Consider the following 12,671-nt stretch of genomic DNA (forward strand, 5'->3'; position numbering starts at 1 on the left):
AGAGTGGACTTCCTTTAATGTTTCTAAGAAAGTTGACTGCGGGCATGTTTGAATATCTCCATCATGTTTCCGCTGCAGGTCTTTGTCACAGAGGAGGAAACAAACAGGCCTTTACAGGCCACACCTGAGCTGCACGCTCACAGCTGTTTACTCTGCAAACATTAGTCTCATTTACAGGGCCGTCTCATGAGCACCAAACTAAAATGTTTTTAATTGAAGATGTAGAGATCCATTGATTTCCATTCATCAGAATTTGAAGGTTTTATATCCAACTCAAGAGGGCGATGCCACGGGAATGCAAAGACATGCCATGAATGAATTAGTTTCCATCACAGGTGGTGGAATCCATCAGATCTTTATTGAGAGCATGTTTTTAGCGGGTATGACCGACATCTGTGTTTACACAAGCTCTTTTGTTTTGTGATGTTACTCACAACCTCACACGCAAATGATCACGTTGAAGGACAAATTACGCACCACTTCTCTAAATGCATCAACTTTAACGTGAACAACAAAGTCTCACAGACTGCTATGATATGATATAAAACTCCAAGACTCAAAATCTTAAAATTCACAACTTTTTTTTCCCCCTCACGCAATAAACAGAAAACGCTTCTCTTAACTTCCATTTGCATTTATTCTAAAGGGAAAATATATAATTCAATAAATATTGCAACAACAACAATGGCAAAGACATTTTGAAGGTGACATCGACATTCAAGAAAACATGATAGTGTACATGGGGAAGAGGCAACAGATAAGATAAAGATAACAGTTGGGGCCGCAGAATTTGATGGCATTTGATCAAGCTAATGTGAAAGTTTGAAAGTTACATTAAAAGTGCATGATTACCTTTGATTTTTAAACTGCTCTTTAAATTGCACTAGAATTCAATTTAATAAGTCAGAATTCAAGAAAGAAACTCATTTGTCATAGTTCAAAAATCTAAAATGACAATATAGAGAATAAAAATGGGCTGATGGGTCAGTTACTGTAGCTAGGGACTAATTTTATGTTTGTGTCATTAACTTGCTGCTCCCTTTTTGTTTTTAACCACTTCATTTAAAAAAAAGGAGTTAATGAATGGGGCTGACAAATCTTCTCAGCATTACAAAGGGTATTTTGTTGCATTCAGTCAAAAAACTTATTTGTACCTTTGAATTTTGCATTAGTGTGAAAACCTGAGCAGTTTATCAAATTAATATTAAAATCAAATTGAAAGGTGCAACGTATCTAATAGGCTGTGCTACCTCAAACGTTAACACTGTCAAGACTGTTTCCTGGTGTTCGAAAAACTGAATGAATTTATTTTGTGTGAATGCTGAACACTGAGCCTGGACTGGGCCTTTATGAAGATATTACCCAACAGCAGAGTCGGTGCCTAAAAAACCAGCTGGAGTTGTTGCTTTTCATTTCCACTCCCTCTGTAAAGTGGGCTGGGAAAGTGAGTCACAGTTTACACCAGCTGTCACTTCTCAGGACGTCCTCATTTAACGCAATTAGCCAATTCTCTCTTGTAATTTAAGCCTTTTGGCGTTTTAATGGATTTTAAATGTTTTATGCAAGTCGTTTCTGTTTTCTCATTTCAAAACTGATATGGGTAAAAACAAAGGGTCAAATTACGCCTGATCATCATGTGGCCTGAAGGAAATGTTTGCCGAACTCCAGAGGCTGAATGCAGGTTTTGCTTTCAGCTCCCCAGTTCCATTTAGGACATGAATGAGTCAACCAAGCTACCCTCAGAGAGTCCAAATGCAGCTCTAGCTTTGGAGAGGAAATAAATGGCACACAGTGGCAGTCCACCTGCTTCAGACCTGTAGCATGAAACTCAGGCTGCCATTAATGTTTCAGCTGTTCATGTTAGCAACTAATTAGGATGAAGCTAAAACAAAGAAAGACGCAGTTACACACCAATGACTTCACATTATACAGACGACATATCGAAGACAAGGGACACACAGCGTCAGGGTTCCTCTGCGCAGGTCTAAGAAAGTCCTCTTCTAATCTCCTCTGCACACAGACTAAACGTTACAGGAGCAGGGTGAGAACGAATCAGATCCAAACCACAGGGACAAGTTGTTGTATGAGCCCATTGGGCAAAAAGTCTTTGATCCAGCACAAACAACAGCGGCTCCTCCTCTTTCCCCCAGGCAACAAACCTCCATTGTCAACTTTGGGTCTCATTCATAAGATCAATACTCTGAAACCCTTCGTTGACAAATGAGCGTCCGCCTAATGACATCACTCCTCCTGCTCATTTCCTGTTGGTGTGGAAAGCCTCGAACGTGTCCGCCTCGTTCTCCCAGAGGAAGTGGGTCACTTCCTCAAGCAGGTAGTCTGCTGACTGATAGCTTCCTTGTCTGATTGGGTGGGGGGCCCCACGTGAAGTGGGAATCTACTATGCATTGAGTTTTCCTTTGTGCAGAGTATTCCAGTAACATGTACATGAATTGAAGCTTATGAAACCCCTCTTCAGACAAATAAGGGGTCTTTTGCATGCAGGAGAGAGGGCTGCCCCGCAGATTCCTGCTTACACTGTGCTCTGTCCTCATTCTCCTCAGTCTAATCCTCCTCACTTTGATCAGTCACATGACTGAGCAACTTTTGGCTTTGTCTTTCCGGAGGTCCGAGGCCACTGCTGCCAGGTCAGGCCTACCGGGCATGTGTGAAATCCTCTTGGTGGCACGGGTGGCCTTACTGCGCTTGACATTTTTGTTGTTCTTGTTGATGCAAGCCAGCGTGGCCACGTGGAAAATGTCTCTGACGCTGTTCTCCGACTGCTGAGCCGAGCACTCGATGTAGGGCGCTGAGATCTGCTTGGCCATGCTCGAACCCTAAAGGAGCGAAGATGCCAGATATGGTCAGCACCGGAATAAAAGCCCAGGGGGGGTCAGGTCAGCTACAAGTTAGCACATGTGCTCACGTCAACAATGACGGAAGGATTGTGGCTCTTAGCGATCAATTAAACTTGGCTTATAGCAGAGTACAATGAGCAGTTATTCAGAGATTAGTCACAAAATTGCATTGAAATACCTGGTCATAAGAGACGGGTGTCTGTCTGTGGTTGGAAAGCTCCACCAGCGTGCTCAAGTCAGTGCGCAAGTCCGATTTACATCCAACTAAAAGCATCTTAGTGTTGGGACAGAACTCTTGGATCTCCCCTTTCCACTGTGGAGAAACACAAACACACTCAGAGAGAATACGATGTTTTCTCCATACAGCTCCATACAAACTGGGGGAAAAAGGGGAGTTATTTGCCTCTGCTGTGATTGCAAATTGAAACAAATGGGTCACAATGTCCAAGAAAATCACAGATAAACAGAAAGCACACAAAGCCTCCAGTTTGAAGCCAACGATTGAATTGTGTTTAAAGCCCTTTAAGTACAAAGGTTAAGGCTGGCACTTCCTGGAGCCCCTCACACTTTGAACCCTGGAAAGAAACAACAAATAATCCCCATGTTTCCTCCCTGACGACAATAAATGCAATGTGATTGATGGTATTTCTCCAGGGGATTGAAATCAGAGGATAATGTGCTTGAGGGCTGAGCGGCTGGCTGTCAGGCTGTCTGGTCACAGGATCAAGTTCAGCGATGTCCAAAGAGGAAGTTGTTTTGTGGAAACGTGTCCATTACTTCCTCTTTGCCCTGAACTGGACCAAGACTAACTCCAACATTGTCTGAAATGTGGCCTTTGGCTGACACCACGAAGGAAAAATACAGTTTGATCACATGGCTTGTACAAAGGCTTTCCAGTTCCTACAGCTCTTAAACACACATGTTGTAGCTTGGGGGAGCAGCAGAACAGCAGCATTTCAAACGTTATAGTTTCAGTCACAGTGTATAAAACAGACCTCCATGATGGCTGCTACACAGAGCTCACTTCAAACTATCAGATTTAAAAATCCAGTTTAGTCCTAATGCAAGAGTACATGTTTGAGATTTGCTCCCAAGCAGAATCTGTATTGGCCAAAAGAATGAGGTCTGTGTGTGCTACGGGTCACGGGCTGTTTTGGTCCTGATTGGACGAGATTCGTGCGGGCAGATCTGAGCACAGAAATGATGCTCAAGACTGAGATCCAACACCGACCTCACTCAATTACAAGCTTCAATCCGCAGGTCTGATCGAGTCAATCACCCAGAAGGGACAAATCCAGGCCTGACCTGGACTGGCGAGGAAGCACGCTGCTTTCTGGAAAACAAGGCCTTGCTTTCTTATCTGCAGGTCCTGGGTCTGGTTCTCACTGTATGTGAAGGAACCAGCTGAGTTCAGCTTTGATTACAAAGTTAACTGGATGTGCAGACCTCTAATTAAGACTTGGTACGACTGGATTGTAATTTATACCAGATGTGTTTTACATCAACAAGCTCATGACATCCTTTCACCGGTCAGATGGCTGATGCTTCCTGCCCTGCTTCATGTTCAGCACACACTTAGACATGTGCTCGTCAGCCACAGTCATCAGATAATAACCACCAGCGGCTTCATGTGAGTAACTGTTGCTTCAGCGACACCTCGAAGGGAGTTTAAGACGGCAGAGAGTGTTACTTCCTTCTCCCAGCCTCTCCGGGGATTTCACCCAGCGACCTTCCATCACAATACGGCTTTACAACTTTACATCACAAGATCTGACCGTGACTACAGAAAAATAAAACCTACACTTTTGATCCAGCTATATTCAACATGGGCTTTTGTCAGCACATCAAACAAAATCAAAGTAATCAGACTTTAAAGTCAAGGAATAGTTTAGAAGCTGAGATTTAAGACCACTAAGTACATCAAAAGGCTTGATGACCGAGTCGATGTAGAGCAACAAACCTTTTTCAGCACGCTGTCGAGTGTTTCAGGGCGGCTGATGTCGAAACAGATGAGGACGGCGTCCGAGTCCGGGTAGGAGAGAGGCCTCACGTTATCGTAGTACGGAGATCCTAAAACAAAGAAAGAAAAAAAACCCACAAAACATTCAGATTCAATTTGGCTGCTCTTTGAAGACGTTACACAATGACATGGACAAATTGGCACACGGCACAAGTTTATGCAACACAACTTGTCAGTATAACCCCATTTTCAGTTCATTCTAATAAACCAATTTGCAGAAATCATTTCAACTCCTCCGCCCATGAACATGCAACAAGCTTAAATTTTTCCCAGACTCAGAGAAAAAGATATTTTCAAGATTTGCTCTTTTACACTCAGGGATGCAGCTCCAGGAAAAGCCTTCACAGTGGCGTTTTAGAAGAGAAAATTTAACAATGTGTCACAAGATGAAGCAGATGTTGCTCAGGGCTGTGAAGGATGGATGATACTTCTACATTTGTACAATATGCATATGCACGAACAAGGTCAAATGACTGGTTTGAAATTCAAAGCGTTTCTGACAAACTCAGCAGACATGACTGCAGCTCAACTAATAATCCATAGCAACGAGGCGAGAAAAACAAATATGCAGCATCAGTCAGAAAAATGTGCTGACTGCGACAGGATCAGTCGCTGAAGAAATCCTCTCTGGAGAAACAGAACTTCAGAGCGAGGAAATGACTCCCTCCAGCAAAATTTAAACCATGTGTGAGGGAGACACCCATCGCTCCACCAGACTCGTATAGGTCTGGAGAGGATGGGTGGGGGGTTGAAGGTGGCATCGCGTCAAGATAGGTCAAGGCCACATGACATTCAAGAGCTGACCACACGCAACCAGCTGCCAAAAATCTGGAGAATTTTGTTTTTGGTAACTGATGTTTCCATGGGAGGTCCTCTCTAAACACTGCTGTGGAAAAAAAAAGCCAGGAATGTATCATGACACAGACGCGCGCACACACACACACACGCAAAGATTTAGTGTTCAGTTCATGGGTGTGGGACAACACCATTTAAACAAACTGCACTTCCTTCCAGGTCTGAATCTGCTCTGACTAATGGAACGACTGATTTCTGTGCAACTGAAATCTGACTCTATGTCCATAACTCTACATCACAAGTGTCTGAACATGCTGAGGGTTACTTCATGACAGAAAAAGGAAATGGGAATTTTTATTACACCTTAATTAAACTTTACAATCATCCTTGTCGTATTAGGCTGCATTAAATTAAGGTAGGTGTTCCTAATAAACTGGCATCTGAGTGTCTTTTATATATAAAGATAAACGTTTTGTTAATCTCTCTCAGAAAACCACACCAAAGTTACAGCTACAGAGAAAAGGAGCATTCGAAGTCAATTACCATGGTGGCGTGATGTGTTTAAATGTTCATGTTAATCTGATTTTCGAGCTATAATGAGCACAGAACAAGTAAATTGAAAAAACCTGAATAAATAAAGAGGTTTCCTACTGAGTGATTTTGGCATCTAACAAAGTTCTCTTTAGCTTTGGCGATTTATTAAACTTTTTAATGGGATGGGTGAGGCTGCAGTGATGGGACGTTTTATGTTTCCAAGGGGGGGGGGGGGGGGGGGGTTAGTGTAGAAATGGTGTATTGTGGCTAAAAGCCAGAGCTCTACAGTATCACTTTTCCAAATGTTGCTCCTCATGGGCAATCCAGACTCAGCTCATTTGTGTGACTATTACGAATGAGTATTACCATTTCAAAAACTCAAAGTCAGTGAACTACGGACAGAAGAAATTACTTTGATGGCTTGATCGAAATATAATACGTTTCAGATGGGAATGTGCAGGCCTGCTTTTTTTTCCCCCAGCAACAACTTCCTGCCGGTCTGCTCCCTCTTGCGGAGGATTTTTTGGAAAACAATCTGATAGGTGACACCTCCTAAACAAAAAGGCTCCACGCTGCGCAGCGAGCGCAGCTATCGACAGCATAGCACAGGAAGTACAAGCCGAGGAGGAATGTGGGACGCCCCCCCCAAGAATTTACTTTGCCATTTTTCATGGCTGTCTTGCAATCAATCATGACCGCATTGCACTGTTGGGTTTTTCCTTCCCCACCAGCCCTCGCTGCCTGGTACTGATCACAGGAAAAGTAAGACTGCAGCTGGAGGGAGCAGCAAAAGTTGGCTGACGTGTGGAGACACACATCAGTGTTGCTTGGTGGAGTGTGTGAGCTCTTGTTGTTCACATGTCCCCCAAGTGTTTACACATACTCCACTGAATTTACCTGGAGATGTCAGTGTTTATAGCTGGGTTTGCCCTCAATACATTTCCAAAACCATTTCAAGCTCCCCACTGTAAACAGGAAAACGAAGTGTGTGACATGTTTAGGTGTGTGAATGCTTTTCAGGACATTTTAATAGGAGAGCTGCCTTTTGTTGCAGAGCTGGAACTACATCAGGCCAGCATTTGGGTCTAAACTCAGCTTTGAGGTCATCTTCCTGCCAACTGGAAAGATAGGTTGGCTAATGCACACGCACGCACGCGCGCACACACACACACACACACACACACGGACCTGGTGACTGCCACCTAATTAGCTCCTGTCATTGTTCTCCCACAGGATCTCTAAATCTGGAAGGAAGACACACACCCTGTCTTCCCTCTCTGTCCTCTAAACACACTGACACACTCTGCAGCTCCTCTGTCTTCCCTTAAACATATTCCCTTTAGCATTCAGTCCTATAGTGCACGGTGACATTGGAGGATGCAGAGTGATGAGAATCAATAGCAAACTTCCACTCTGGTCCTGGAATGAATCGGCGCCCAAGTCCTTTTCCTTTCTTCCAAGATGGAAAAGATGGAAACTCTTCCATACATGAAACATGACGGAAAATGTGCCCTGACTCATTGAATACTTTTTTTACATTCCCAGATGTGAAAAAATATTCCATGATGTTCAGGAAATTCCACTCTCTGGAGGAATCTCTCATACAATGAAGGCTGACTGACGTGGAAAAACGCTCTCGATCTCACAGCAACACATGCAGTCCAACCTATGAGGTGAGTTGGCTGGAGCCTGGAGGTTCAGCAACAGGTCTGCAGGCCTGCTGATTTAGTGCATAGTTAACATAGCTGAGCTGAAGGCTAGAGCGAATGTGCGTCTGCGAGCGAGTGTGTGTGAGGCGTAAAGCCTTGAGGAACACCATCCTGCCTAAATAGATAACGTCTCTCTGGTCAGGCATGTTTAACACCATCGGAGCAGAAGACAAAGAGCAGGTTAAACGGAGCCGTTATCAGCTGTAGTTGCTGTGGTTACTGAGATTTATCAGTGGATGAAAAGGCCTCACACAACACAGCACAACTATATTACACAGTGCGATGCACTTCAACACAATGTAAGGTTACAAAATTAGCTGTTTGGAATCTGACTATCTTACTATTAAATATGTTATAATGAATCATGAGTTGGAAAATAAATGTTTCACCTCATCTCACATTCTTTTGAAAGGTACAAGCCAAAAAGATTTACCTGCACAAAATCTGCAGGTGTTAATGACAACAAAGTGTGAGTTGAGTACAATGCCAAATTACAACGTAGGCCACACATGTGAACAGGAAGCTCAGGGAGGGGAGTCATGTTTCTAAGTATCTAGATGCCAAAGGCTTTACTGTAACATCACACAGAAAGTCCTTCCATGACATTAGCAGACAGGAAGTCCATTAATCTCTCCCCGGATTTCATCAGTTCAAATGCTGTATCACTGTTGCACCACCGGTTGGCAAATTTCATTGAGATTCAATTTTCCCTCGGAGCCGAGGTAGAGCTTTAGTGAACCACGCCGCCTCGCTCTCAGTCCACCAAGGATCTGGGCCTGCTGCACACAATAGGGGTCTTTGTGGAGGAGGAAGTAGAAACCTTTAGTCTGAGGAATGCCAGACATGTGGCTCCAATTCGCTGAGCCCAGAAATGTGATCCAATGCAACAATGGCCGCCGACAGAGGAATGAAGGGGGCACAGTGTGTGTGTGTGTGTGTGTGAGCAGCGGAGCTTATAGAAAGCATGGAAAAGTCTCATAACTAAGCTGTCCAGTGTTACAGGGGAGGCAGCACATGCAGAAAGCTCCACAGAAGGAAATGATAATCTGCACCACTCGAGCCAAAATGTCATTATGAATCTTCCTTCTTTTTCTAATTTCCTTCCTGTTTTCAAAGAAAGTTGTCTTTTAATGTGCAGAGGTGGCAGCTGTTCAACTAAACAAACAAATAAACCCCCCCCCTCCAAAAAAAAAAGAAAGAAAGAAGAGAACAACATTTTCCAAACGGATCTCTGGGATGAACATCATTAAATGAGATCCGCGTGATCCAACACACATCTTTAAGAGGCTGTGCTGTAAAAACACCTGAGCTTCTGAGACTTTTGTGTTTCCCGGACTCAATTTTATTGAGGCTTTTGTTTGTCCTAGCTTTGGGAAATTTCCTCAGAGGGTTGGCGCAAACAACTCAGATTTCTGAAGGAGGAAAAATGCATCTTTTCCTACAGTACAGTACGAACATTTCAACAGTGCAAAGGTGTGAAATCTGTTTAAATCAGTCCATGTTCCACAAATAAGCACTGAAGTGTTTACTGATTGGCAGGTAATTAAACGATGTGAAATTTAAGCTTGCTCTAATTACTTTTTTTGATATTTACAGTCACTCTCAGCTCTGCAAAGTGCTTCAGTGAATATATATATAATACAATCTAATTGCTCTGATGTCCAGATCTATGAAGCAGGTTTTTCAAGAAGAACTGCTCCAATAAACAGCAAATGGCCCCAAAACAGCAAAATTGGTTCCCACAGTGGAACATTTGGCGGTTTTCGAGGCAGATATTTCCCTCATGAGTTGGTGGAGACCAACCAACGAAAAAAGAGTGATTTAACCCAGGTTGCCAAAAGACACACAGCTATGTCAGTGTTTAAAACATTTATTGGCTATGGCTTCTCTTATGAGAATTTTGAACCATTTACCACCATTTCCCCTGCTTTGTAAATTAAATAACTTTGGAGTCGGACTGTTTGACAAGCATCTTAAAGACCTGTGGCATTAGGAGAATGTGCTGTTCTCAGACATTTGAGAAACTAAATGGTCAGTAATAAAAATAGCCAGTATTTGCAGCTGGGGTTACCTGCTCTAAGATTTCTACAGTGGAAAATGAGAAGAGGCCTCAGGCATGTAGGCGCTGGGCCAAAGGGGCTGCTCTGTTTACCTTCACCGGCTTCCTATCCTCCTGTTTGACTCTCAAACAGACACCTATGCAGCCCATTGAGACACGCAGGCGGACAACACAAACTGCTTCCTCTGCTGGTGAAAGAAGCACCAAGCATCAAAGGCTGTGGCCTCGGCCCCAGCGGGCCCCACCCTCGGGCTGGGAAGCAGAGCCAGCACAGACAAGCAGGGTGGAGGGGGACAAAAGGAAAGCAACACAACTGGCAGGCATTTACCTTAATGACCTGAATTACCCTCATCACCCTCCCTTTTAAACACACACCAGGCTGCTCATTAGGCCGCCCATCACTGCAGAACAAAGACCACCACAGTGCGGAGGTGTGCGTTTGTGAGGGAAGGGGGTGGCAGTCTACTGCTTGTCTTCATCCCTGCATCCTGGTTGTTGGCCGAGTGCATGCTGGGGTCATGCGTGCACGCACACACACACACACACACACACACACACACACACACACACACACACAATTCTCCTGCACACCTCAGGAGATAAAGCCAATGGGCGTCTCTACAAAGGGACCAGTCAAGCTGAAAGCTGCATCAATCAGTCACTGGGTGTGTACATTCTCATGTGCAAGTGATAGGTGGGGGTTCGGACTGAAGTTGGGCTGGGGAGGGGGGAGACTTGTCTCTATTTCAGACACACTGATCTAATAGGAACCCCCTCCTCCTTTTCCTTTGGTTGTTTTATGAAGCTGAAAGAAAAAGAAAAATAGCTCCAGGCTGCCGGCCAACACATCGCAATAAAACATCATTCTCAATCTGGCTGGCTTTCATTTCTTCCACTTTCCACATCGAAAACACACTCATACTGTAGGGGGTGGGTGGGGGAACTTGAAATTTGAGCTCCTTGTTTTGCCAGCTTGCCGTGTTACCTAGCAGGGAGACAACTAACTGCTGATGCTTTTATTTTCAGTTGTACTCGAGGGAAATCCGAGGAAAAGTTCAAATATCCATCTGTCGCTTGGGCTGCGTTTGTGTAAAATCTGAATTAGCAAACTGTTGTGTAGTTTTGTTATTGTGCTTCGAGGCGATCTTTACATTCAAGACACTCGGTCTTGCTCAGGAATTCAAGGCCAGAGACCAGCAACAGCTGGCTGTCGGCTTGTCCCCGCCCATCATACATACACACAGCAGACGCCTCACTCATGCCTGACTGCTATGCTATTCACCGCTCAGGCACTGATGGATGGGAAAGTGGGTTTGTTTACCCCCCTTTCTCACACACACACACACACAGGGGACACAACAGCTAGTTTGGACCCAAAGTCCAATCACAAAGCGATAAACGCTGCAGAGCCCAGTGCACATGTTGCACAACATAACTTCCCCAGTGGGAAGTGTGTCCTCCAGATGTATGAATATGCTCTGTCATTATCTCCCCTGTTTCTTGCCTTGGCTTTGCTCTGCTGGGAAAAATCCAGCATGAAATCTATTCCTCTGATGAATCTCTAAAAAAAAATAAAATTAAATATGTTGTGGCTCTTAAGACACCCCCCCCCCAGCTCCACTGTGAGGTAGGCTGAACACAGCTTTATTGAAACAGGCCACAGAATAATGCAGTTGCTCAAAAATACAACCTGGACCTGTACGTGTCATGATGTGTGCCTTTTACCTGAGCATTAGTGTAACCGATCTCACACACACACACACACACACACACACACACACACACACACACACACACACACACACACACACACACACGGTGAGCTGATGGACGGCCTCATTACCTGAGGTGTCCCACAGACTGAGCTCGATCCTCTGAGTGTCGATCTCGAAGCTGGCCGTGTAGTTTTCAAACACCGTGGGGACATAGCTCTGCGGGGGGGGGGGGGGGGGGGGGGGAGACAAGAGAGACACGCTTCAGGTGAAGCCTCATGGGAAATGCATTCATCTGACACGTGACCGCGCATCTTGTCTCACCTCGGGGAAGCAGTCCTTGGCGAACACGTGAAGCAGCGCGGTCTTCCCGCACTGGCTGTCCCCCACCACCACGATCTTACACTTCACACTCTGACTGGGATCCATGGCGGATTTCAGAGATGATTTCTGGCACGAGCGTCTCTCCTTCATTGATTTCCGTCGGGATGAGGTGTAAAAAAATACGAGTCCACTCCTGTGAGGCGTCTGGACGCGTTCCCGGTGCTGCCGGTGCTGTCGGTGCGGACGCCCCGGTGTCTCCGCCTGCTCTGAGCCGGCCGCGCACACGCGCCCCTATTTATAAAGTCGCACGAGCCAATGGCAGCTGCTCTCCCTCCCGCGAGCCTCCAAGATGGCGCCCCCTGTGGACGCAACACAAGTTTTAGTCCAATTAGAATAAAGAGGGCTACTTCGTTATTATATCCAGAAGAAAATTCATTTGAATGACTTTATTTGGTCTGTTAGTGAGAGTCGATGAAAAGTGGATTTTACATGTAAACACGAGAGCTTTATGGCTGCCCATCTTTCCTCAATGCCCAATTTACTCACTGTAAGGATGAAATAACTGAAAACAAAACATTTTTATTTGTAAAAAAAAAAATAAATAAATAAAATTACAAATAGCCACAGAACTAGAAGGAAAACTCGAGTTGTTGCGTGTTTCTT

General features: G+C 44.7%; 1 protein-coding gene across 1 annotated transcript; it reads right to left on the reverse strand.

Moving 5' to 3' along the window:
- Positions 1-360: 360 nt before the first annotated feature.
- On the reverse strand, positions 361-12,260 carry rnd3a (Rho family GTPase 3a). Its single transcript, XM_029517934.1, has 5 exons — positions 12,009-12,260; positions 11,816-11,903; positions 4,816-4,925; positions 3,034-3,168; positions 361-2,834 (listed from the first exon to the last, which is right to left on the reverse strand). Exons 1-5 carry the CDS (start codon positions 12,156-12,158, stop codon positions 2,586-2,588), a joined length of 732 nt encoding a protein of 243 aa, XP_029373794.1. The 5' UTR covers positions 12,159-12,260; the 3' UTR covers positions 361-2,585.
- Positions 12,261-12,671: the final 411 nt, after the last annotated feature.

This window comes from Echeneis naucrates, chromosome 2 (assembly GCF_900963305.1).
Source record: "Echeneis naucrates chromosome 2, fEcheNa1.1, whole genome shotgun sequence".
In the NCBI taxonomy this organism is placed as follows: Eukaryota; Metazoa; Chordata; class Actinopteri; order Carangiformes; family Echeneidae; genus Echeneis; species Echeneis naucrates.